The sequence below is a fragment of the Oncorhynchus masou genome, chromosome 16 (assembly GCF_036934945.1).
Source record: "Oncorhynchus masou masou isolate Uvic2021 chromosome 16, UVic_Omas_1.1, whole genome shotgun sequence".
Classification (NCBI taxonomy): domain Eukaryota; kingdom Metazoa; phylum Chordata; class Actinopteri; order Salmoniformes; family Salmonidae; genus Oncorhynchus; species Oncorhynchus masou.
In genome coordinates this window covers 35,500,469-35,528,230 of record NC_088227.1, presented here as the reverse complement: position 1 = coordinate 35,528,230, position 27,762 = coordinate 35,500,469, and the positions used below count along the sequence as shown (strand labels likewise).

Here is a 27,762-nt window from a genome sequence, read left to right as displayed (position 1 = left end):
ACTTCAACGCCATCAAACACCTTTGGAACGCAGACTGCGAGCCAGGCCTAATCACCCAACATCAGTGCCCGACCTCACTAATGCTCGTGGCTGAATGGAAGCAGGTCCCTGCATCAATGTTCCAACATCTAGTGGAAATGAGTAGAGGCTGTTATAGCAGGAAAGGGGGGGGGGGGGCAACTCCATATTAATGCCCATGTATGTAGACACACACTACAGCTGAGAAATTCAAGTCAAAACACAGTCATCAAAATCCATACTAAATTGCTACATTTCATAAGTGACTTTAAAAATCTGATATTCAAGGACTGAGACAAATGTTCAGGAATTCTTTTTGCAATTTAATTTTTTCACGTTATTGCTTTACAGTAAAATGCATCGGTTGGATATGTCCAGTATAGCGAGACAATACATTCATATAAGTTATACAGATGTTTTGGATAAATGTTTCATATGAACTAACTTTACATTAAATATATTATCACTATGTTTTATGTCTCATTTTTATTGGTTGACAAATGACTCCCACATCACATTGAGCTCACAGTGCATCAGGTCGTTTCATTCATTCAATAGAATTACATACGGCTCCACTCTGGTGTTGAGAAGTCATAGTTATTGAACGTGTGTGTGTGTGTGTATGGGCAACATTTTCATAGTGCAAACAAATTGTTGCCGAGTGCAAAATAAATTCAGTAACCCTCTATAATCTGTTAGTTTGACAATTAACTTTTCTTCAACAAGGTGTGCTATAAAGAGATGATTTAACTATAGTTTAGTACACAGAGCAATACAGTCAACACACACTGAGGAAAAGTTAAATTAAAATCACACTACTAGATTATAAATTAGGTTCATGGTCATTTTTGCCATAGGGGGGAGGGTGTGTGTAGATTTGTGCACTTTTATTTTGTACAACATGGTTTCCATACAATCTGTATTTTCGATGCAGAGCTATGACATTTATGGCATCTGAATTCTACTTCTTTTTAAACAGTGATAAAGTTGTGGCAGATCGCCCAGAGAACTATTCCACGGTGGCGTGTGAGTGTTAGATGAGTTAGGATAGTCAAGCAGTAAGAGCAGTGTGACCTGCTGTGGTGAGGTGTATTCATTAGCTGCAGACCGTTACAAATCGTTTTGACGGTTGCAAAACATTTCTTTAACGGAAACCGTTTACTCTAGGAACCAAACAGGGAGGGACCTACCTGAATTTGTCCAATAGAAACTCTTGTTTTCGTTGCAAAACATTATCCGTTTAAAGTAAACAGTTTCAAAACATTTTGCAGCAGTCTAACTAATGAATACACCCGTTGTCACCTCTCAGAACCTGGCACCGAGGGCCCAATTTAAAGCAACCCCTAGACCCTACAGACTAGTGGAGATCTGAGAGGATTTGACTGGTATTAGCGCAATATGGTGAAACTTCTGAGCAATGTGGAGCAATTACTGACAGCTGTTAAACACTCGCCACAAGTACCTAGGGCGTAGGGTCTAGGGGTCCATTGGGGATTGGACCAAGGACATGACCACACAGGTGTTAAACTCTCCACAAGTACCTAGGGCGTAGGGTCTAGGGGTCCATTGGGGATTGGACCAAGGACATGACCACACAGGTGTTAAACTCTCCACAAGTACCTAGGGCGTAGGGTCTAGGGGTCCATTGGGGATTGGACCAAGGACATGACCACACAGGTGTTAAACTCTCCACAAGTACCTAGGGCGTAGGGTCTAGGGGTCCATTGGGGATTGGACCAAGGACATGACCACACAGGTGTTAAACTCTCCACAAGTACCTAGGGCGTAGGGTCTAGGGGTCCATTGGGGATTGGACCAAGGACATGACCACACAGCTGTTAAACTCTCCACAAGTACCTAGGGCGTAGGGTCTAGGGGTCCATTGGGGATTGGACCAAGGACATGACCACACAGCTGTTAAACACTCGCCACAAGTACCTAGGGCGTAGGGTCTAGGGGTCCATTGGGGATTGGACCAAGGACATGACCACACAGCTGTTAAACACTCGCCACAAGTACCTAGGGCGTAGGGTCTAGGGGTCCATTGGGGATTGGACCAAGGACATGACCACACAGGTGTTGTACACAGACCCAAACCCACCGCTCAAAACCAAGACAAACAAAGGGAAATGTACAAAGGAAATCAGGTATACTCTTGACCCAAAAAGCGAGCATCATACGTTCAAAAAATATCTATGTATGTACAGTTAATAAGAACCAGTGAAAAGATTGAGAATGCAGTGATCGTTGCAAAGACAACAATGAGAATGGCACTAGCAGAGAACTCTTTCTTCTATGGGGAAAAGACCCACTGGGGTATATACAGAGCAGTGGGGGTAACTGCTATAAACTGATAGTCGAGAACGGTGGGGGGGGGGGGGTCAGAGAGAGCATCGGGGTGTGATGAGGAGAAGGGAGGATAAAGAAGCGGGGGGCAGTAGAGTCTTGAACATAGCGAGTCTACCCCCCCAGGGGTGCAGTTTAGGGGTCCTGCTACTAAAATGTCTGCTCCTCAGGTCCTTCATACAGAGTGGAGATCTCATCTCACAAAGTTCATTCATGGAGAAGGAAAACTTCCAGAAAGTTCAGAGGATTCTGGACTAAACCATCTGTAGCCAACCTGGGGGGTTGTTTCCCAGCAGGAGTCCTTCCCCTCCGCTCCTCAGGTAGAGTTGGTGATTGAGTAATGCCCTTGTACCAGAGGGTCGGACTCCCCCGCACACACAGAATCTACAGTTCCAGAACCTTTCCTCCATGTCCTCTGGCTCGGTCCTTTAGCGGGTCAGTGAGCTCATATTAACCACTAACATTATGGCAACACCAATGTAGTTCCTCCAGAGTCCAACACATATTACGTTGAGATTGCATATACAAGTACCTGCTGCCAACACAAAGGGAAAGAGAAGTCCTCATCTTTAACACTCCCCTATCAATGCAAGTCTCTCCAGCTTATTGTAGACTAAGTTCCTGCAGGTGTTTTTGCATGATGTCAAATGTCTTAGATTGCAGTAGCATGTAGCTGCCGTTTATTTAGAAAGTGGTCGCCGGGGGGGGTCGTGCCATGGAGGAGCCTGCATTTATTGTCCCAACATGCATTGCACTGCAGACAGAAATGGGTATGTGCTCACGATGTTAGAGGTTCAAGTCTATAGGGGATTAGGGAAGGGGGAGGCGGTGAGACCAAGCTGGGCGCGAGCCTGCAAGTCAGCACGCACCCTCGTCATGCCCTCACACAAACACACAGTACAGTACATACACAACCCCCCCCCCCACACACACACAGGAAGCACTATTTGATTCAGAAAGTAGGAGGACAGCTTTGCTTGTTTTAAAGTGCAATATCTACATGTAATTCAGAGAGAGAACACCTATGTCGCCCCCTACTGGATCTGCGGAGGCTCCAGATATTCCCTGATAACCAAACGGCTGTGGTTGCTTGAGACCACCTGCCATGCAGATAGATCAGAGTGAGGGGACATTGCCCCCTGGTGGTCAAAAGGGGTCGAGCAGACAGAAGAACAGACTGAATATCCCATCTGTAACACTATACATGCTACAGTCCAAAGACGTCCGAATATGGACACCGTCCAGAAGATTTCTCCCAACTCTGGAGCAGGTGTTTTTTCTCTTCAGTGTTGTGCAGTCTGAGGGTGTGTGTGTGTGTGATATCTCAGAACAAGAAGAAAAAAAAAAGAGCTGAAATTTCAGCACCACGAATTTTGGAGTTGCCACCATGAGCCAGACGCCTCCCTTCGAGGGGGAGCCAAATGTCCTTACAAGAGAAGTATTTTCTCTGTGTGCTAATTCATTACTGTGAAACAGGCAATGTCCTTTGTGATTGCAACAAGCTCTCAAAAGTATTTTGTAGTAATTTTTAAACTCTATAAAACAAAAAAATACAATACAAAAACAAGAAAAGAAAAAAGATATTCACAAGTTTTCCATTGTGCTGCAAATATACATGACACTTTTCTGGTTGTCAGAGACACAAAGCTTCCTGACAAAATGTCTTTAAGAGTTGATGGAGAGAAGAGAAAAGTTAGAGTAGATAGGAGTGAAAAATGAGTGTCTGCTGCAGAGGGGTGGGACGAAGCAATCTGGGAAAAGTCAAAGTTCGGACTATGTCAGAGGGGTCCAGGTCTGAAAGAGGAGGAGGAGAGTTCCCCCTCCACAGGTTGAGGGTACAAGCAGGATTCAGGGGAGAGGTAGAGTTTTGGGGAGAGGTTGTGTATTCTCCGTAGGGTCTTTGGGTGGATCGGTGGGGTGGGGATGAGAAGAGGAGAAGTTTGGATGGGGGAAGAGTAGGAGAAGGGGTGAGGGTCAATGTTGAGGGTTCGGACTAACCCTAACTTGGACAGAGGTATGTTTGGGTTGTTTGTAAGAGGAAGACTACTGTAGGGTTGATTCTAGAGCCTGTGGGGGAATGCTAAGGAAAGCCAGTAAGACTACAGATCGTGTGGATGGGGGAATGGAAAATGGGTCCAGTTCGTTTAATGTGTCTGTCCACTCCTCAGAACAAAGCCTCATGGGAAAGTGAGTCCAAGCACAGGGAAAGAAAACATTTAAAGACCAGGATCAGATCAAGAGGTCAACAAGTCAGTTATGAAAATGACAGGTGACCTGTCAGACAGGACAGCTTCAGTAACGTGGTGGAGGATGAGGAAAGTCGATTGTGATTGGTTGCCGTTAGGGGTTGAGGGAGGAGCTTCCTTGTTGAGGGGGGCATGGTTCAGCTACTCCTCCATGCACATGGGCAGGTTGACGAAGGTGAACACGTTGTACTCGATCATGATGGAGAAACACAGGAAGACGGCGTAGAGGACCAGCGTGTAGATACCCAGCTTCAGATCCAGCTTCCAGTGGTTCACGTGGATCCCCCCCACCTGCAGAGGGGAACACACACACATATATATATATATATAGTCCCTCTGCAGAGGGGAACACACACATCATATATAGTCCCTCTGCAGAGGGGAACACACACATATATAGTCCCTCTGCAGAGGGGAACACACACATCATGTATAGTCCCTCTGCAGAGGGGAACACACACATCATATATAGTCCCTCTGCAGAGGGGAACACACACATATAGTCCCTCTGCAGAGGGGAACACACACACATATATATATATAGTCCCTCTGCAGAGGGGAACACACACATCATATATAGTCCCTCTGCAGAGGGGAACACACACATCATATATAGTCCCTCTGCAGAGGGGAACACACACATCATGTATAGTCCCTCTGCAGAGGGGAACACACACATCATGTATAGTCCCTCTGCAGAGGGGAACACACACACATCATATATAGTCCCTCTGCAGAGGGGAACACACACACATCATATATAGTCCCTCTGCAGAGGGGAACACACACACACATCATATATAGTCCCTCTGCAGAGGGGAACACACACACACACATCATATATAGTCCCTCTGCAGAGGGGAACACACACATCATGTATAGTCCCTCTGCAGAGGGGAACACACACATCATGTATAGTCCCTCTGCAGAGGGGAACACACACACATCATATATAGTCCCTCTGCAGAGGGGAACACACACACATCATATATAGTCCCTCTGCAGAGGGGAACACACACACACATCATATATAGTCCCTCTGCAGAGGGGAACACACACACACACATCATATATAGTCCCTCTGCAGAGGGGAACACACACACACATCATATATAGTCCCTCTGCAGAGGGGAACACACACACATCATATATAGTCCCTCTGCAGAGGGGAACACACACACACACATTATATATAGTCCCTCTGCAGAGGGGAACACAGTAAATCCTATATATATAGTCCCTCTGCAGAGGGGAACACAGTACATCCTATATATATAGTCCCTCTGCAGAGCGGAACACAGTACATCCTATATATATATAGTCCCTCTGCAGAGCGGAACACAGTACATCCTATATATATAGTCCCTCTGCAGAGCGGAACACAGTACATCATATATATATATATATATAGTCCCTGCAGAGGGGAACACAGTACATCCTATATATATAGTCCCTCTGCAGAGCGGAACACAGTACATCCTATATATAGTCCCTCTGCAGAGCGGAACACAGTACATCCTATATATAGTCCCTCTGCAGAGGGGAACACAGTACATCCTATATATAGTCCCTCTGCAGAGGGGAACACAGTACATCCTATATATAGTCCCTCTGCAGAGGGGAACACAGTACATCCTATATATATAGTCCCTCTGCAGAGCGGAACACAGTACATCCTATATATATAGTCCCTCTGCAGAGCGGAACACAGTACATCCTATATATATAGTCCCTCTGCAGAGGGGAACACAGTACATCCTATATATATAGTCCCTCTGCAGAGCGGAACACAGTACATCCTATATATATAGTCCCTCTGCAGAGCGGAACACAGTACATCCTATATATATAGTCCCTCTGCAGAGCGGAACACAGTACATCCTATATATATAGTCCCTCTGCAGAGCGGAACACAGTACATCCTATATATATAGTCCCTCTGCAGAGCGGAACACAGTAAATCCTATATATATAGTCCCTCTGCAGAGGGGAACACAGTAAATCCTATATATAGTCCCTCTGCAGAGGGGAACACAGTACAGTATGTTCACATTTAATTTATACCATACTTTTTATTTGACCTTTATTTCACCAGGTAGGCAAGTTGAGAACAAGTTCTCATGTACAACTGCGACCACATTTACAACTACTTACATTTTTACAGAAATGCAGTTTATAATAACCCAGATGAATAAAGTTCGGTAAAATAAGGTGGTTCAGTAAAATAAGCTTGTTTCATTTATTGATAAAAAATCCAATCCAAATCACACGTTCACATCGATAAATCACAATATTATGGACATACGCACAATGTCAAATCAAATTTGTGCATATTAACATTTATAAAGGATACCCCCAAATGTCATGTGTAAGCAATTACATTTTCCAATTAGCTGTGATTTAAGATACAGTACCTATGTTTTTAACTGCACATGGTCCCTTTAAAACAACTACTACAGTGCAACAGCATGCACGTTGTGTACCTTACCAGCAAATTCATCTAATGACCCTTTCCATTAGCGCAATTCAGCTTAATGCACTTTTTTCAAACACACACAATCTCTGGCACAGCCTAATAAATACACAGGTAGACTGGTCAGCGGCAGTCATAGATATTACACTACTGACCAGTCATACTGTGTGTAGAGACTACAACACATATAGCAGACATTTTTATCCAAGTGACTTGGTCATTCGTGCATACATGTTGGCCGTATGGGTGGTCCCATCGAACCCGCTACCATGGCATTACAAGCATCCTGCTCTACAAAAGAGGGTATCTGCTCACCGTCAAAGCCACAGATCCCAGTAGCAACACCACAGAGTAGACCAGTCCTCGACTGTTGATCATGACCTAGAGGGGGAAGGCATAGTGCACGTTAGTTAGACGGGGAATATTTCAATCATGTTTTCTAACTGGAAGTTTAGAATTAGAACAATATTCAACATTCTAAAAGTTGTTCCCAACCCCCGTAAACACACAGTCAACCCCCGTAAACACACAGTCAACCCCCGTAGACACACAGTCAACCCCCGTAGACACACAGTCAACCCCCGTAGACACACAGTCAACCCCCGTAAACACACAGTCAACCCCCGTAAACACACAGTCAACCCCCGTAAACACACAGTCAACCCCGTAAACACACAGTCAACCCCCGTAAACACACAGTCAACCCCCGTAAACACACAGTCAACCCCGTAAACACACAGTCAACCCCCGTAAACACACAGTCAACCCCCGTAAACACACAGTCAACCCCCGTAAACACACAGTCAACCCCCGTAAACACACAGTCAACCCCCGTAAACACACAGTCAACCCCCGTAAACACACAGTCAACCCCCGTAAACACAGTATTGGTTAACTCAAGGGGCGTATCTCTACAGTCTAAGTGGCTTCCTCCAGCCATGATGAGCAGAGAACACCTTATAGTATTGAGATGCACTCCTAGGAGACAGGTGGGAGAGAGCTGGAGCAACAATAAGGTCAAGGACTCAGTACTGAAACAGTCCTAAAAAGGTTTTATTCCCCTCTTCAAAACATCAGTGATGAACACTTGAATTCATTTGAGTGTATTCACTTCCAGAAAGATGACTACTATACTACCAATATTTAGTGCATATTGAGCTGAAGTTGTACATCTCTCAGCAGTGGGCTCTGTTCCCTCTGCTCCAGGGTGAAGGCATCAGCGTCCACTCCCCCCATCCTAACCTCAAAGCTAAACTGATCCAAGATCAGTGTCCGGGGTCAACCTCACCCTACTCCGTCCCCTATAGCGGTTCTTACCTCGGAGCCGTAGCTGACCGCCATGGTCTGTAGTGCCCAGGGAACGCCCAGCCCAACCAGGATATCAAACACATTGCTGCCGATGGTGTTGGACACTGCCATGTCACCCAGTCCTACACACAAATGGCTGTCGTTCAAATACAAGCATTTTACATCAAAAACAAACTCCAGAATTCACTTGGAAAAGCCTTAAAGAGTATGGCTAAAGATGGTACAGTCCGAAGCCCCCCCCCCCAAATGAAAAAAAGCCAATGACTAGATGTCCTATCAAAGAGTTCAGGGACAGAAACTAGAGCTGTACCTTGCCGAGCAACAATGAGACTGGCGATGCAGTCTGGAACGCTGGTACCGGCTGCCAGGAAGGTGATGCCCATAATGACATCTGGGATGCCAAGGGTGTAGCCGATGATGGTGACCTGTGACCCACCCCCACACACGTTACGGCTGATGATTCACCAGAACGACAGACAACCCTAGCCCCCCCCCCCCCTCCCACACACACACACCCTCTACCCTGAGACTCACCATCCAGACCATGAAGTAGGAGAAGACAGCGATCCAGACGGTAGAAAGGAAGAAGGAGACCATGAAGAACTTCTCCCAGCGAGGCTTGGCACAGTTGGGGATGGTGAAGAACAGGAGGAGCAGCAGGGGCCACGAGATCAACCACTTGCACTTGCTGCCGATGCCATCTGCAGAACAGCAGTGGAGGATGAAAATATATCAAATGCATTTATAAATCCCTTTTTGTATGCAATCAAAGTGCTTCACAGTGAACCAAGTCTGGAAAAGCATGCAGAAGCACAGTGGTGACAAACTCCCTAGATGAACCTACTACTCTACAACATTCTACAACAGCGTTCTGGTCCTGGAGATCCACAGAGGTCTGAAGGTATTTGTTCCAGCCCACACAACTTACAGAACTAATTTAACTCATCAGCTACTTTAATCATTAAGCTCTTGACAGCTGAAACAAGTCCATTTCATACACACACTTGGCAGTGTGCCATTTACATAATAGTCTGTCAGAGATCATTAGTGTGTGCCATGTACATAACAGTCTGTCAGAGATCATTAGAGTGTGCCATGTACATAAGTCTGTCAGAGATCATTAGTGTGTGCCATGTACATAACAGTCTGTCAGAGATCATTAGAGTGTGCCATGTACATAAGTCTGTCAGAGATCATTAGTGTGTGCCATGTATATAAGTCTGTCAGAGATCATTAGAGTGTGCCATGTACATAATAGTCTGTCAGAGATCATTAGTGTGTGCCATGTACATAGCAGTCTGTCAGAGATCATTAGTGTGTGCCATGTACATAACAGTCTGTCAGAGATCATTAGTGTGTGCCATGTACATAACAGTCTGTCAGAGATCATTAGAGTGTGCCATGTACATAACAGTCTGTCAGAGATCATTAGTGTGTGCCATGTACATAACAGTCTGTCAGAGATCATTAGTGTGTGCCATGTACATAACAGTCTGTCAGAGATCATTAGTGTGTGCCATGTACATAACAGTCTGTCAGAGATCATTAGTGTGTGCCATGTACATAACAGTCTGTCAGAGATCATTAGTGTGTGCCATGTACATAACAGTCTGTCAGAGATCATTAGTGTGTGCCATGTACATAACAGTCTGTCAGAGATCATTAGTGTGTGCCATGTACATAACAGTCTGTCAGAGATCATTAGTGTGTGCCATGTACATAACAGTCTGTCAGAGATCATTAGTGTGTGCCATGTACATAACAGTCTGTCAGAGATCATTAGTGTGTGCCATGTACATAACAGTCTGTCAGAGATCATTAGTGTGTGCCATGTACATAACAGTCTGTCAGAGATCATTAGTGTGTGCCATGTACATAACAGTCTGTAAGAGATCATTAGTGTGCCATGTACATAACAGTCTGTCAGAGATCATTAGTGTGTGCCATGTATATAAGTCTGTCAGAGATCATTAGAGTGTGCCATGTACATAATAGTCTGTCAGAGATCATTAGTGTGTGCCATGTACATAACAGTCTGTCAGAGATCATTAGTGTGTGCCATGTACATAACAGTCTGTCAGAGATCATTAGAGTGTGTCATGTACATAACAGTCTGTCAGAGATCATTAGAGTGTGCCATGTACATAACAGTCTGTCAGAGATCATTAGTGTGTGCCATGTACATAACAGTCTGTCAGAGATCATTAGAGTGTGTCATGATATGATAAAGTCACTGGATAATTTGGGTAAATGGCAACACGTCTACTGAAGTGGAAGCAAATGGCACCAATCTTGTCGACAAAACATTTCCTATCGACAGTCATGTTAAACTCTGTCTGGATAAACATCACGCTAATACACACACACACACACACACACACACACACACACCAGGGATATGAAAGGGGGAGATGGTTTCATTCTCCTGCTCCTCCTCTGCTGGTTTGTCTTCGGGCACGTTGCCATTCTCAATGTCCACCTTCCCCTCCAGAACCTGTGTCTCCACCCCGTTGGCACCCTGGACCAGCTTCTGACGCTGTGAGGAAGATGCAAAACAGGGAGCTGTTCATTACGGTACACATCCGAAAACGTCCAGGGGTGAATTCATTACTCGCAGACCGTAGAAAAACTTTTGGCCTGTTGCAAAACGTTTTTCAACTGAAACACTTTACCGTTTACTCTAGCAAAATGGAAACAGAGCGAAACAGGGAGGGACCTACCTGAATTAATCCAATAGAACCTCAATTTTTTGTTGCAAAACTTATTCCTTTTGGAGTTAACAGTTTGCGTTGCAAAGAGCAAAACGTTTCGCAACAGACCAAACGTTTTGCTACGGTCTGCGACTAGTGAACACACCCCAAGCAGACCCCCGCTGTTTCAGTCAGATTCTTTCTGTTTGGTGTCTAATGAACACTATAAAATCTATATCTGAGACAATTGCATTTTAACATGGAAACAACCTGCTCCTCATCTCGTTCCTGTAGTTGCATCCCTATCTATCCATACCTCAGTGATGATGAGGCGACTGGCCATGCGCAGCCGGGTCTTTGGTCCAAAATGGCTGGTGACCATGACGCGGAGGCCGGCCTCTGGGAAGCGTAACTTGGGAGGGCTGGCGTGCATAATCTCATCGACCATGACCACAGAGCCACGACTGTAAGCCTTACTGGGCTTAACTGGAGATGGACAGACACATTAGTCCTTCACACTGACATGCACACAGACGCTAACACAAACATGCTAGCAAAAAAAACACAAAAAAAACCCACTGAAGTAATTATCCAGTGAAAATCTCACTTAAAAAAAAACTCATACCCACAAGTTGTCTCATCCTGTACTCGTATGTGGAGAACAAAACACTTCATAACTACCTCAAACTTGTATCTCAAACAGACAGTTGTTTGCTATTTCCTCAGGGGATAAGGTCACTTCCCTTAGTCATTTCTGGCCTAAGGATCTCTATTTTGGTGGACTCTTGTAGAAAAGACATGACTTTACATGTTCAGTCATTTGAACATGTATGTATTCAGTGTTAGTTGTTTGAATGTCATCTAAATGTAGGCCAATATGAGCAGGACTATTTTCTAGAACATTTAACTGGTCTTCATGAGATTAAAGTCTTTACAGTTTTACTGCAAAATATGTATTGCCACAATGTTTGTTCTTCAAATTACATATTTTATTAGAACAGAAAAATTAAGTAAATTGCCCAAATCTTGAAAAAAAAAAAAAAGGAATCAGTGAAGTATATCTGTCAGATTTGACATCGCCTAAGTGAATGGTCATTAGTTGGGGCCCTATACAATATACAGTGAGCTCCAAAAGTATTGGGACAGTGACAGAGGTTCAGCAGCAGGTTGTCGGCTTTAAGGGTGTTTTAATCCATAAACCGGGTCCACCGTTCAGAAATTGCAGCAAAAGTATTGGGACAAATTCACACATGTATATTAAATGTAGTCAAAAGTTTAGTATTTTGTCCCATATTCATAGCATGCAACGATTACGTCAAGCCTTTGATCCTACAAACTTGTTGAATGTATTGGCTATTTGTTGTGGTTGTGTATCAGATAATTATTTGCCAATAATTTTTAAAAAGTATTATAAATAAAACCAGTCAACACTTGCTATTCAGTTGTCAATCAACGCACAGTAAATAGCCCATGAGCCACGACTCCGCGTGGTGGCTTTGTGAAAAAAATAATGTGCATTAAAACAACAATTAGCCTAAGTTGCTTAACTCATCGTTACCACTTACATTACATAGGACGCGGAAATTCACGAGCATCATGCCCTCTCCCTGCTCTGTGTAAAGAAATGACTGCAGTCAACCACAGTGCACACACATTGGACCGGGAGTCGAGACAGAGCAGACTGCGTTTCCCCGCCATCGCTTGCTTAGTGACTGACATGCACCGAGTCCATCTAAAGATCGCTAGAAGATGCATGTCAGTCATTCTAGAGGCAGAGGGGCTTGATGGACTAGCGAATTGAAACTTTTAAATGAAAAACATAGTGTAGATAATATGAAGTGGAAAAAGTAGCCGGGTGAAAATGATTAGTGGACGGCGATGCTAATGGAAAACACCAACACAGAAAACATGCTTTTTAACTTGTGGTTTTGGAAAGAAAACTTTTTTTCACTCACACTAACTAAATAGAGGTCATATCTAATAGAAATCTGGAAACACTGGACAACTATTTTACGTTTTCACTTGTGTTTTAAACATACTCCTAGTATAATGCCTGGATGCAGGGTTTAAGTGTTCTATATTCAATTAGCAGGAGTATATTGATTATATAGAAATTGATATGCACACATTAAGTAAACAAAGCTGACAAACAGTCCCTATATTTGGATATTTAGTACCATAAGTCAGTGGGCTGAAACATCAGGAGACAAGCAGAGAAACACGCTGCAGAGAAACACTGCATAGCATGCAGAAACAGTTACTAGACACACACAGCAACAGAAGGTTTTAGTAAGGCTAAACAGACAGGCGCTTTGACAGTGGAAAGAAAGAGGAAGATCTGGGTCGCATCTACACAAGTTACAAGCCGCTTATGACATTAATACCAAAGATAAGGTGTCTAGGCTGAGAGGCAGTGAGAGAAGGAGAGCACTGTGGTTGAGCAGAAGGGTACCTCTTATCCAGTGTTAGTCAGCGTAGTAGAATGGAGACTGTTGAGCTGCAACACCTTCACCACACTGACAGAGGAAGTCCTACCCAAATCCCAGAAGTCCATATTCCAACTTCCCTTCCACAACCCAACCAAGACAAACGCAATTGAACCAAACAGCCATCCCCCCCCCAAAAAAGCCATTCCGCCCCCCCCCCAAAAAGCCGCCATTCCCCCCCCCCAAAAAAAAAAAAGCGCCGCCATCCCCCCAAAAAAACAGCGCCGCCATTCCCCCCCCAAAAAACAGCGCCGCCATCCCCCCCAAAAAACAGCGCCGCCATCCCCCCCCAAAAACAGCGCCGCCATTCCCCCCCCAAAAAACAGCCGCCGTTCCCCCCAAAAACAGCCGCCGTTCCCCCCCCAAAAACAGCCGCCGTTCCCCCCCCAAAAAAAACAGCCGCCGTTCCCCCCAAAACAACAGCCGCCGTTCCCCCCAAAAAACACAGCCATTCCCCCCCAAAAAACACAGCCATACCCCCCCAAAAAACACAGCCATTCACCCCCCCCAAAAAAAACAGCCATTCCCCCCCCAAAAAACACAGCCATTCCCCCCCCCCCCAAAAAACACAGCCATTCCCCCCCCAAAAAACACAGCCATTCCCCCCCCAAAAAACACAGCCATTCCCCCCCCCCCCCCCCAAAAACACAGCCATTCCCCCCCCCAAAAAACACAGCCATTCCCCCCCCAAAAAAAACACAGCCATTCCCCCCCCAAAACACAGCCATTCCCCCCCCAAAAAACACAGCCATTCCCCCCCAAAAAAAACACAGCCATTCCCCCCCAAAACACAGCCATTCCCCCCCCAAAAAAACACAGCCATTCCCCCCCCAAAAAACACAGCCATTCCCCCCCCCACAAAAAAACAGCCATTCCCCCCCCAAAAAAAAAAAAAAAAACAGCCATTCCCCCCCCAAAAAAAACAGCCATTCCCCCCCAAAAAAACACAGCCATTCCCCCCCAAAAAAAAAAAAAACACAGCCATTCCCCCCCCAAAAAACGCCATTCCCCCCCCCCAAAAAAACGCCATTCCCCCCCCCCCCAAAAACAGCCATTCCCCCCCCCAAAAAAAAAAGCAGCCATTCCCCCCCCAAAAAAGCAGCCATTCCCCCCCCAAAAAAGCAGCCATTCCCCCCCCAAAAAAGCAGCCATTCCCCCCCCAAAAAAAGCAGCCATTCCCCCCCCAAAAAAAGCAGCCATTCCCCCCCCCCCCCCAAAAAAAAAAGCAGCCATTCCCCCCCCCCAAAAAAACAGCCATTCCCCCCCAAAAAAACAGCCATTCCCCCCCCCCCCCCAAAAAACAGCCATTCCCCCCCCAAAAAAGCCATTCCCCCCCCAAAAAACAGCCATTCCCCCCCCAAAAAAACAGCCATTCCCCCCCCCCAAAAAAACAGCCATTCCCCCCCCCCCCCCCCAAAAAGCCATTCCCCCCCCCCCCCCAAAAAAAAAAAAGCCATTCCCCCCCCCCCCAAAAAAACAGCCATTCCCCCCCCCAAAAAAACAGCCATTCCACCCAAAAAAACAGCCATTAGTCAATTTTGGGAATTTCAAAAGACGACCAGTTGAGAATATGTCTTGGAGAAGCCTTGGTGTGTACTACAGCCTGTCTGGTCAGCCTTACCTGCTGCTGTGCTGAGTATAGGTAATGAGGGGTCATCAGCCCCATAACAAGCTGTATTACCATCCTCCATCTCGCTGCTGGCCGCAGCGTTACCGTTGGCCTGGTTCTTGTCTTTACCCCCTTTCCCCGTGAACAACTTCTGCAAGCTCTGGTTAAACCTGGGAGAAGAGGGGAGAGGGACACTGGTCAATGGCTCCCTTGTTCATCAACAGCCAATAACTCAATTGTATGCAGTGCTGTGTGAACACTAGGGACCAGTTTCCTGGACACAGATTAATAAATTGACTTAATTCTCCATTGAAAAAAACAGACATTTTAGGACGAGGATTAATAGGTTTAATCTGGATCCTGTAAACTGGCCCTGTGTATACAGTAAACTGCATCAACATTGTTACAACTGGTCATATTTACAAAAACTGTGGCAAACTCAGTTCTGCAACTTCTGGGGAATGTGAACCATGTTATATCTATGACATCCTATGCATGCACACTTCTAATGATACAGCAACCCCTATGGACGGAAAAGTCTGAAATAGTCGGTGAGTAGGCCATTTTCCCAGAGTGGCTTTTATAATGGGTCATAGAAGGGCAGTCAGAAGTCCTTTCCTCCAAACGAGCCAAGTCTGGTGCTCTTTAGCCACTGCAGAGGGAGGATTAAAGTGTTATGGCTGGACTGGGAGTGAGCAGGCTGGGGCTGAGACACAGATTACTGGCAGCAGAAAGTGTCCTGGATGAACCAAGGCAGAAACAGACAGAAAAAAAAAACTCCCACCCCCCCAAAAAAATAAAATATCTTTGCATTCAGTCTTTGTACATTTTTTAGAAATATATACACACACATCTTAAAAGAGATGTTACAGAAAATGTAAACCTCTCGCTTTGGGCTGGATGTGTCAATGTGTAGTTTGTATTTCTTATGGATCCCCATTAGTTCCTGCCAAAGCAGCAGCTACTCTTCCTGGGGTCCAGCAAAATTAAGGCATTTTATACCATTTTAAAAACATTCAGAGATTTCACATCACACTGTGTGCCCTCAAGCCCCTTCTCCACCACATATCTACAGTACTAAATCCATGTGTATGTATAGTGCGTATGTTAGTGTGTGTGCCAATGTGCACCAGAATTACGGTCTTACCTCAATTAGCCACCAAATCCCTAGGGTATTTCCTGGTAGTTGTGCTTCACCATTTTCCCTACATGTCCCCCCCCCCCCCCCATGTGGGCCAGCCCCCTAGCAATTCAAGTTCTAGCCAGTGAGCTTCACACCCTCGCCTTTTGAGTGACAGCTAGCAAGATGAACAAACGGCAGAGAGACGAAGGAGAGAGAGAGCGCGAGAGAGAGAGAGCGCGAAGGAGAGAGAGAGAGCGCGAAGGAGAGAGAGAGAGCGCGAAGGAGAGAGAGAGAGCGCGAAGGAGAGAGAGAGAGCGCGAAGGAGAGAGAGAGAGCGCGAAGGAGAGAGAGAGAGCGCGAAGGAGAGAGAGAGAGCGCGAAGGAGAGAGAGAGAGCGCGAAGGAGCGAGAGAAGGAGCGAGAGAAGGAGCGAGGAGAAGGAGCGAGGAGAAGGAGCGAGGAGAAGGAGCGAGGAGAAGGAGCGAGGAGAAGGAGCGAGCGATGACGCGGTGCACATATAATAAAAGGCCCAAAGTATGTGGACATCCCTTCAAAAGGAGTGGATTCAGCTGTTTCAGCCCCACCTGTTGCTGACAGGTGTATAAAATCAGCACAAAGCCATGCAATCTCCATAGACAAACATTGGCAGTAGAATGGCCCATACTGAAGAGCTCAGTGACTTAACGTGGCACCATTATAGGATGCCATCTTTCCAACAAGTCAAAATGCTTGCCCTGCTAGAGCTGCCCCAGTTATCTGTAAGTGCTGTTGTGAAGTGGAAACGTCTAAGAGAAACAACGGCTCAGCCACGAAGTGGTAGGTCACCCAAGCTCACAGAACAGGACCACCGAGTGCTGAAGCGCATAGCATGTAAAAAGCCTCGGTCCTCGGTTGCAACTCACTACAGAGTTCCAAACGAACCTCTGGGAGCAACGGCAGCACCAGACCTGTTCGTCAGGAGATTAATGAAATGGGTTCCCATGTCAGAGCAGCCGCACACAAGTTTAAGATCAGCATGCGCAACGCCACGGGTCGACTGTAGTGGTGTAAAGCTCGTCGCCATTGGACTCTGGAGCAGTGGAAACACTTTCTCTGGAGTGATGAATCACACGTCACCATCTAGCAGTTCGATGGGCGAATCAGGGTTTGGCGGATGCCAGGAGAACGCTACCTACCAGAATGCATAGTGCCGACTGTAAAGTAGGTGGAGGAGGAATAATGCTCTAAGTTCCTCGGCGTAGACGTCACTGACAAACTGAAATGGTCCCACAAACAGTGTGGTGAAGAAGACACAACAGCGCCTCTTCAACCTCAGGAGGCTGAGGAAACTTATCTTGTCACCCAAAACGCTCAACTTTTCACAGCTGCACAATCGAGAGCATTCTGTCGGGCTGTATCACCGCCTGGTACGGCAACTGCTCCGCCCACAACCACAAGGCTCTCCAGAGGGTGGTGCGGTCTGCACAACGCATCACCGGGGGCCAACTACCTGCCCTCCATGACACCCGATGTCACAGGAAGGCCAACAAGATCATCAAGGACCTCAACCACCCGAGTAACTGCCTGTTCACCCCGCTACCATCCAGAATTTGAGGTCAGTACAGGGGCACCAAAGCTCGGACTGAGAGACTGAAAAACAGCTTCTATCTCAAGGCCATCAGACTGTTAAGCAGCCATCACTAACTCAGAGGCTGCTGCCTACATTGAGACCCAATCACTGGCCACGTTAATAAATGGATCACTAGTCACTTTATACAATGCCACTCTAAATAATGGTTTACATGTCTATACTGCATTTTATACCATCTATTGCACCTTGCCTATGCCGCTCGGCCATATACTTATATGTACATATTCTCATTCACCCCTTTAGATTTGTATGTATTAGGTGGTTGTTAGGGAATTATTAGATATTACTGCACTGTCAGAACTAGAAGCACAAGCATTTCACAACACTCACATTAACATATGCCAACTATGTGTATGTGACAAATAAAATGTGATTAGATTGTTTGGGCTAGCACCCTTAGTTCAAGTGAAGGGAAATTCTAAACGATACAGCATACAATAACATTCTAGACGAGTCTGTGCTTCCAACTTTGTGGCAACAGTTTGGGGAAGGCCCTTTCCAGTTTCAGCATGACAATGCACCTATGCACACAGCGAGGTCCATACAGAAATGTTTCTTTCGAGATCGGTGTGGAAGAACTTGACTGGCCTGCACAGAGCCCTGATCTCAACCCTATCGAACACCTTTGGGATGAATTGGAACGCCGACTGCGAGCCAGGCCTAATCACCCAACATCAGTGACCGACCTCACTAATGTTCTTCTGGCTGAATGGAACAAGTCCCCGCAGCAATGTTCCAACATCTAGTGGAAAGCCTTCCCAGAAGAGTGGAGGCTGTTATAGCAGCAAAGGGGCGACCAACTCCATATTAATGCCAATGATTTTGGAATGAGATGTTCAATGGGGCAGCAGGGTAGCCTAGTGGTTAGAGCGTTGGACTAGTAACTGGAAGGTTGCAAGTTCAAATCCCCGAGCTGACAAGGTACAAATCTGTCATTCTGTCCCTGAACAGGGAGTTAACCCACTGTTCCTCGGCCGTCATTGAAAATAAGAGTTTGTTCTTAACTGACTTGCCTGGTTAAATAATTGTAAAATAAATAAAAACAAGCAGGTGTCCACATACTTTTCACATGTCTGCATATACAGTACCAGTCAAAAAAGTTGACACACCTACTCATTTCAGGGTTTCTTTATTTTTCCTATTTTCTACATTGTAGAATAATAGTGAAGACAAACTATGAATTATGTAGTAACCAAACAAAGTGTTATATTATAAGCGTTATAATATATTTTATATTTGAGATTCTTAAAAGTAGCCACCCTTGATGACAGTTTTGCACACTATTGGCATTCTACAATGTAGAAAACAGACAAAATAAAGAAATACCCTTGAATGAGTAGGCGTGGTACTGTATATGAAGTCGTACACCTTTCTCTTTTTTCCGGGGACCACTTTTGGCTCGCTAGCTCTACTTTTAGAACTACTGGCTAAAAAGTACAGGAAAATCTCTTCAAGATATCCGCCCTCAGTTTCATTGGCCGCCCTGAGTTGCGTGATGTCAGACTTAGTAGTGCAGCACTTACTTCATGATGAGGATGTATCCACAGTACATGAGCACCAACACCAGGCTCTCCCACCTGAGACGGACAGAGGAGCACAGACCAATGAAATCACATCACAGTAACCTGATAAAATCACATATCGCCCAATAAGGAGCAGAGTTCAGGTACATAACCAATGAAATATCAAAGGTCATATTTTAAAAGGGGGCAGATCACTTACCACACCACCTTCTCATCGTAAATGAACTGGGGGAAAAGAACACGGGCAGAAACCAAAACAATGCCAGTTAGGAAGTATTCAATAAATATATTGTTTATGGTGGAATACAGTACATGTTGAGATCAATTTAATGTCAGACTTACTGCAATAAGAGCTAGGATAGACAAGATGTAGTAGAATGAATCTCGGAAAACAGACCACCAACCCAACATTACGACCTAGAAAGAGAAAGAGTCAGGAAAGAGATCCCGTTCTTGTATTCAGTAACTAAAGTGTCTCAGACTAGACGTTCTGATCTAGGATCCCCTTCTCTACGTATAGCCCATTCGGAACGTATTCAGAAACCCTGACTTTTTTCACATGTTAGGTTAAAGCACGATTATAATATTGATTCAATAGTTTTTACACACAATACCCCTTGTTCAAATCAGGTTCAAGTCCAGGCTCTGGGACACTCAAGGATGTTCAGAGACTTGTCCCGAAGCCACTTCTGTCATCTTGGCTGTGTGCTTAGGGTTGTTGTCCTGTTGGAAGGTAAACTGCTGCCGCTACCTACGCTTCCCAGCACGATGCTGCCGCTACCTACGCTTCCCAGCACGATGCTGCCGCTACCTACGCTTCCCAGCACGATGCTGCCGCTACCTACGCTTCCCAGCACGATGCTGCCGCTACCTACGCTTCCCAGCACGATGCTGCCGCTACCTACGCTTCCCAGCACGATGCTGCCGCTACCTACGCTTCCCAGCACGATGCTGCCGCTACCTACGCTTCCCAGCACGATGCTGCCGCTACCTACGCTTCCCAGCACGATGCTGCCGCTACCTACGCTTCCCAGCACGATGCTGCCGCTACCTACGCTTCCCAGCACGATGCTGCCACTACCTACGCTTCCCAGCACGATGCTGCCACTACCTACGCTTCCCAGCACGATGCTGCCATGTTTTCTCCAGATGTGATGCTTGGCATTCAGGCCAGAATATCTTGTTTCTCATGGTCTGAGAGTCCATTAGGGGGCTTTTGGCAAACTCCAAGCGAGCTGTCATGTGCCTTTTACTGACGAGCTGCTTCCGTCTGGCCACTCTACCATAAAGGCTAGATTTGTGGAGTGCTGCAGAGATGGTTGTCCTTCTGGAAGGATCTCCCATTTCCACAGAGGAACTCTGAAGCACTGTCAGAGTGACCAACGTGTTCTCGGTCACCTCCCTGACCAAGGCCCTTCTCCCCGGTTTGCTCTGTATGGCCGGGTGGCCGGCTCTAGGAAGTCTCGGTGAATCTAAACTTCCATTTAGAATGATGGAGGCCACTGTGTTCTTGGGGACCTTCATTGCTGCAAAAATGTTTTGGTTCCTTCCCCAGATCTGTGCCTCGAAACAATCCTGTCTCGGAACTATACGGACAATTCCTTCCACCTCATGGCTTTGTTTTTGCTCTGACATGCACTGTCAACTGTGGGGCCTTATATAGACAGGTGTGAGCTTTTCCAAATCACCTGAATTTACCACAGGTGGACTCCAAATAACTTGTAGAAACATAAAGGATGATCAAAGGAAACAGGACCGGAGCTCAATTTAGAGTCTCAAAGCAAAGGGTCTGAATACGTACAGTTGAAGCTGGAAGTTTACATACACTTAGATTGGAGTCTTTAAAGCTCGTTTTTCAACCACTCCACAAATTACTTGTTAACAAACTATAGTTTTGGCAAGGACATCTACTTTGTGCATGACATGTAATCTTTCCAACAATTGTTTACAGACAGATTATTTCACTGTATCACAATTCCAGTGGGTCAGAAGTTAAAGTTGACTGTGCCTTTAAACAGCTTGGAAAATTCCAGAAAATTACGTAATGGCTTTAGAATCTTCTGACAGGCTAATTGACATCAGTTGAGTCAATTGGAGGTGTACCTGTGGATGTATTTCAAGGCCTACCTTCAAATCAGTGCCTTTTTGCTTGAAATTAGTTTTTTTGTTTTTTTTTTATCAGCCAAGACCTCAGAAAAGAATTGTAGACCTCCACAAGTCTGGTTCATCCTTGGGAGCAATTTCCAAACGCTTGAAGGTACCACATTCATCTGTACAAACAATAGTATGCAAATATAAACACCATGGGACCACGCAGCTGTCATACCGCTCAGGAAGGAGACACATTCTCTCTACTTGAGATGAACGTACTTTGGTGCGAAAAGTTGAAATCAATCCCAGAACAACAAAATGACCTTGTGAAGATGCTGGAGGAAACAGGTACAAGTATCTATATCCACAGTAAACGAGTCCTATAATCGACATATCCTGAAAGGCTGCTCAGCAAGGAAGAAGCCACTGCACCAAAACCACCATAAAAAGCCAGACTACAGTTTAGAGGTCGACCGATTAATCGGAATGGCCGATTAATTAGGGCCGATTTCAAGTTTTCATAACAATCGGAAATTGGTATTTTTGGACACCGATTTGGCCCAATTTTTTTTTTTTACACCTTTATTTAATCTTTATTTAACTAGGCAAGTCAGTTAAGAACACATTCTTATTTTCAATGACAGCCAACCGGGGAACAGTGGGTCAACTGCCTGTTCAGGGGCAGTATGACAGATTTTTACCTTGTCAGCTCGGGGGATTACATCTACCTTACATCTAACTAGTCCAACGCTCTAACCACCTGCCTCTCATTGCACTCCACAAGGAGACTGCCTGTTACGCAAATTCAGTAAGAAGCCAAGGCAAGTTGCTAGCTAGCATTAAAGTTCTTATTAAAAAAAAAAATCAAATCAATCATAATCACTAGTTAACTACACATGGTTGATGATACTACTAGTTTATCTAGCGTGTCCTGCGTTGCATATAATGGATGCGGTGCGTATCGTTGCTCCAATGTCACGACTGTACCTAACCATAAACATCAATGCCTTTCTTAAAGTCAATACACAGAAGAAATATACATATTTAAACCTGCATATTTAGCTAAAAGAAATCCAAGTCAGCAGGCAATATTAACCAGGTGAAATTGTGTCACTTCTCTTGCGTTCATTGCACGCAGAGTCAGTGTATATGCAACAGTTTGGGCCGCCTAATTTGACAGGATTTTACGTAATTATGACATAACATTGAAGGTTGTGCAATGTAACAGGAATATTTAGACTTATGGATGCCACCCGTTAGATAAAATACGGAACTGTTCCGTATTACATTGAAAGAATAAATGTCTTGTTTGAGATGATAGTTTCCAGATTCGACCATATTAATGACCTAAGGCTCGTATTTCTGCGTGTTATCATGTTATAACTAAGTCTATGATTTGATAGAGCAGTCTAACTGAGCGATGGTAGGCACCAGCAGGCTAGTAAGCATTCATTCAAACAGCACTTTCGTGCATTTTGCCAGCAGCTCTGCGGTTTATGACTTCAAGCCTATCACCTCCCGAGATAAGCTGGTGCAACCGATATGAAATGGCTAGCTAGTTAGCGGGGTGCACGCTAATAGCGTTTCAAACGTCACTCGCTCTGAGACTTGGAGTGGTTGTTCCCCTTGCTCTGCAAGGGCCGCGGCTTTTGTGGAGCGATGGGTAAGGCTGCTTCGAGGGTGGCTGTTGTCGTTGTGTTCCTGGTTTGAGCCCAGGTAGGAGCGAGGAGAGGGACGGAAGCTATACTGTTACACTGGCAATACTAAAGTGCCAATAAGAACATCCAATAGTCAAAGGTTAATGAAATACAAATGGTATAGAGAGAAATAGTCCTATAATAACTTCAACCTAAAACTTCTTATCTTGGAATATTGAAGACTCATGTTAAGGAACCACCAGCTTTCATATGTTCTCATGTTCTGAGCAAGGAACTTATGCGTTAGCTTTTATACATGGCACATATTGCACTTTTACTTTCTTCTCCAACACTTTGTTTTTGCATCATTTAAACCAAATTGAACATGTTTCATTATTTACTTGAGGCTAAATTGATTTTATTGATGTATTATATTAAGTTAAAATAAGTGTTCGTTCAGTATTGTTGTAATTGTCATTATTACAAATAAATAAAATATATATAAAATAAAAAAAACATTTTTATTTAGTTAAATCGGCATTGGCTTTTTTTGGTCTTCCAATAAATCGGTATCGGCGTTAAAATCATAGTCGGTCAACCTCTACTACAGTTTGCAACTGCACATGGGGACAAAAATCAAACTGTTTGGCCATAATGACCATCGTTATGTTTGAAGGAAAAGGGGGAGGCTTGCAAGCCGAAGAATACAATCCGAACTGTGAAGCACGGGGGTGGCAGCATCATGTTGCTTTGCTGCAGGAGAGACTGGCATTGAGGCAGGAAAATTGTGGATATATTGAAGCAACATCTCAAGACATCAGTCAGGAAGTTAAAGCTTGATCGCAAATGGATCTTCCAAATGGACAATGACCCCAAGCATACTTCCAAAGGTGTGGCAAAATGGCTTAAGGACAACAAAGTCAAGGTATTGGAGTGGCCATCACAAAGCCCTGACCTCAATCCTATAGAAAATGTGTGGTCAGAACTGAAAAAGCGTGTGTGAGCAAGGAGGACTTCAAACCTGACAGTTACACCAGCTCTGTCAGGAGGAATGGAAGGCTACTCAAAACATTTAACCCAAGTTAAACAATTTAAAGGCAATGCTACCAAATACTAATTGAGTGTATGTAAACTTCTGACCCACTGGGAATGTGATGAAAGGTGAACTAAATCATTCTCTACTATTATTCTGACATTTTACATTGTTAAAATAAAGTGATGATCCTAACTAATCACAGGGAATTTTTACTATGATTAAATGTCAGGAATTGTGAAAAACTGAGTTTAAATGTACTTGGCTAAGGTATATGTAGACTTCCGACTTCAACTGTACATAAATAAGGTATGTTTATTTTTAATACATTTATAAAAATGTCAAAAGAAATCTGTTTTCACTTTGTCATTATGGAGTATTGTGTGCAGATTGCTGATTTTGTTTTAATGGGTCTGAATACTTTCTGAAGGCTCTGTAATCCTATTCATTATCATCTAAAAGAGGCTAAACTGATCCTAGATCAGCACTCCTGCTCTTTCTGAACACGGGCCCAGAAATATGCTTTCCAAGACAGTCATCTGGACATGGTTCCCCTTAGGGGAACTCAATCTTCCCATTTACTTCTCAGCCCATAAGTGATCCAAACGCACATGCTGCACTAAATGAGACCTGAACGCACACATGGATACGTACAAAGAAACAAACACACCTGTCCTGCGAAGATTCCGCACACACCGATGATGCACAGGATATTAAAGACAGCTGAGCCAACGATTGTCCCAACCCCCACGTCACCGTGGGTGATGAAGACACCTGCACAGAGGGGAGCGAGCCATCCACAATCAGCCCTGACAACAGCCATCTGGGAGAGTGTGTGTGGGTATTTTTTATATTTGGATATATTGGTGTGTGTGTGTGTGTGTGTTAAATCTGGTGAACAGACACACGTAGTGTCTGTCAGAAGACTGTGGGATGTGATGATTAAGTCACTTTTTTCCAGTACGCAGATTTTCTTTAAACACTGATCATTTGGACAAGTCACAGTTTCCCAGGAGTTGACATCTTTCACATTTCAGAATGGGGAGGGGACATTTGGTTCATGCTTTGTCTGAAAGTTCTCTAGTATGGTTAGTATTTTATCCCATACATCTCTCCACAAAACATAATCCAGCATCTGACGCAAATACACAAGATTTTACTTCTGGGTATCAGAGATGTGTTGGTGTGTGTGTGTCATATCTTACCAATGACAGAGGCAAACAGCTCTGGAGCAGAACTCCCAGCTGCCATAAAAGTGGCTCCGGCAACATCCTCACTTAGGTCTAGTTTCTGACAGACAGAAAGAGACGAGAGAGGAGACCAGAGAGGAGACCAGAGTGCTTACTCAAGGTGAGCTTCCAAAAAGATTTGCATTTAAAATGTGGCACTTCATGTATCTTCACACGCAAGTCAATCATAGAATAGAGAAGTACTTCATTAGGAATATTTGATTCAGTTCTCAAAGAATATTGATTAGTGAAAGTATTACTCGAGAAGTGCCAACCTAGCTACTATGTTAGCAGAAAACTTACCTGTGTTAAGAACATAAGGCCTAATATCTCTGACCACTTTCACCAGATTGTGTTCCTAACAAGGGTGGGGGGAAACTGTCCCTCACCTCACAGATCTTCTCCAGCGATGTCACAAAGTAGTCATCACAGATTATAGCCAGGGCCAGGAACATATAGAGGGCCTGTGGAGAGACGGGAGAGAAGTCATGGTGTGTGTGCGAGCATACGCGTCAAACATTAACTCAACAGAAATTGGCTTAACTGATAGGAAACTTGGCAGATCAAGGAAGGAAGGAAGGAAGGAAGGAAGGAAGGAAGGACCAAGAGAGCACTATCGACCAATCCCAAAATGGAGCCCTAACACATAGCTGCTAGGTATGACGTAGATCTGAGAGGATTAGAAACATCTAGGATTACATACCTAAGGTAATAAATGTGGGGAACATTCTACCTAACATATCTGAAGATGGAACTACTACTACCACCTAGTAGAATGATAGCCATCTGATCTGGGAATGATACAATCACGTTGAAAATTGTTTGTATATTGCTTAGACATTAACTGCAGTGCATACTGCATAATATCCGCCTAGCCTGGTCCCAGATCTATTCGTGCTGTATAGCCAACTATTGTGATTATTTTCATGCCAAATAACCATAGCAGTTGGCAAGACAGCACAAAGATGTGAGCAGGCAATTGTTCCTTAGCATTGTGGGAGTGAGATAAAAAAAAAAAACTATTCTATTTCAGTACAGCTGACGTGATAGATATATAAATTATAGATCAAGACTGACACTGGGTCCAGAGGGTGCTGTGCTCCAGCCCAGCCACAGGGGGCACTGTAGGACCAGCGAATAATTCGCTCCAATTTACCATTCGTCCTCTCATCTCACCCTCATAGCATTACATTAAATGAATCAAGATTCTTCTTAACTTGACACATATTACATGTGAGATGTATTTTATTTATACAGCTAAGTCAATTAAGAACACATTCATATTTACAATGAAGACCTGTAAAATTGAGGAAAGGTTCCTAGACCAGGGCTGAACCCAGCGGGACAGAACCCCTAGACCAGGGCTGAACCCAGCGGGACAGAACCCCTAGACCAGGGCTGAACCCAGCGGGACAGAACCCCTAGACCAGGGCTGAACCCAGCGGGACAGAACCCCTAGACCAGGGCTGAACCCAGCGGGACAGAACCCCTAGACCAGGGCTGAACCCAGCGGGACAGAACCCCTAGACCAGGGCTGAACCCAGCGGGACAGAACCCCTAGACCAGGGCTGAACCCAGCGGGACAGAACCCCTAGACCAGGGCTGAACCCAGCGGGACAGAACCCCTAGACCAGGGCTGAACCCAGCGGGACATAACCCCTAGACCAGGGCTGAACCCAGCGGGACAGAACCCAGCAGGACAAGGTTTGCTGTTAGTGAGGCTACAGAAGGGGGCAGGAGCCCCTGCTTTGGGTCAAATTAGTGTGAGATCAAGCTGGTGTGGTGGAGAATGGAGACAAGGTATGCCAGTCCATTCAACCCTTAATAGGGTGTCCAATTAAAAACACATATTTTGACCAATGGGTAAAAAAAAAAAAATTAGTAATAATAGTGACTAAATCAGTGGAGGCCAGACCAAAAAAAAAAAAAAAAAAATGTCAAATATCATCGCCTCCAGAGCATATAAAACAATACAGCTAAGATAGACATGACATGTAGTATTTTCAGATTTTAGTGTACGCTTTTACATATTAATGCAAAATTCCTGTTCTTTTTCAAAGATCTCTCAAAAACAAAGACAGTATCACTGTGAAATGTCAGAGCACTGAGCGTACCACAAGTTTTGTATTTGCAAAGCCTTTTACATTTAATTCAGTTTGTGTCATGTCAATTTGGCTTTTTGCGACCACCACACGTAAAAACCTCAAATCGCTGCGAGAAAGCACACCGCTCGGTCAACAGAGCTCAGTGCGTATTATGGGATGTATTAGGTTACGAAACCACGTACGAAACTTTTAGACATTACTAGACATTATTAGACA

At 44.7% G+C, this 27,762-nt stretch overlaps 1 protein-coding gene across 2 annotated transcripts in view; it reads right to left on the bottom strand.

The window, feature by feature from the left end:
• Positions 1-320: 320 nt before the first annotated feature.
• LOC135557906 (sodium/potassium/calcium exchanger 4-like) overlaps positions 321-27,762 on the bottom strand; it is a 47,173-nt gene continuing 19,731 nt past the window's right edge. The window contains exons 4-17 of one of the 2 annotated variants that reach the window (XM_064991600.1): positions 25,831-25,905; positions 25,418-25,502; positions 24,883-24,986; positions 19,794-19,868; positions 19,651-19,676; positions 19,452-19,505; positions 15,189-15,346; positions 11,398-11,567; positions 10,783-10,927; positions 8,926-9,092; positions 8,702-8,816; positions 8,401-8,513; positions 7,399-7,464; positions 321-4,901 (exon numbers count right to left, since the gene is read on the bottom strand). In XM_064991600.1, the coding sequence (XP_064847672.1) occupies positions 4,752-4,901; positions 7,399-7,464; positions 8,401-8,513; positions 8,702-8,816; positions 8,926-9,092; positions 10,783-10,927; positions 11,398-11,567; positions 15,189-15,346; positions 19,452-19,505; positions 19,651-19,676; positions 19,794-19,868; positions 24,883-24,986; positions 25,418-25,502; positions 25,831-25,905 (1,503 nt within the window). In that variant the 3' untranslated portion in view covers positions 321-4,751. The remainder of the gene's footprint in view (positions 4,902-7,398; positions 7,465-8,400; positions 8,514-8,701; positions 8,817-8,925; positions 9,093-10,782; positions 10,928-11,397; positions 11,568-15,188; positions 15,347-19,451; positions 19,506-19,650; positions 19,677-19,793; positions 19,869-24,882; positions 24,987-25,417; positions 25,503-25,830; positions 25,906-27,762) is intronic. The other variant, XM_064991599.1, reaches the window with a different exon arrangement.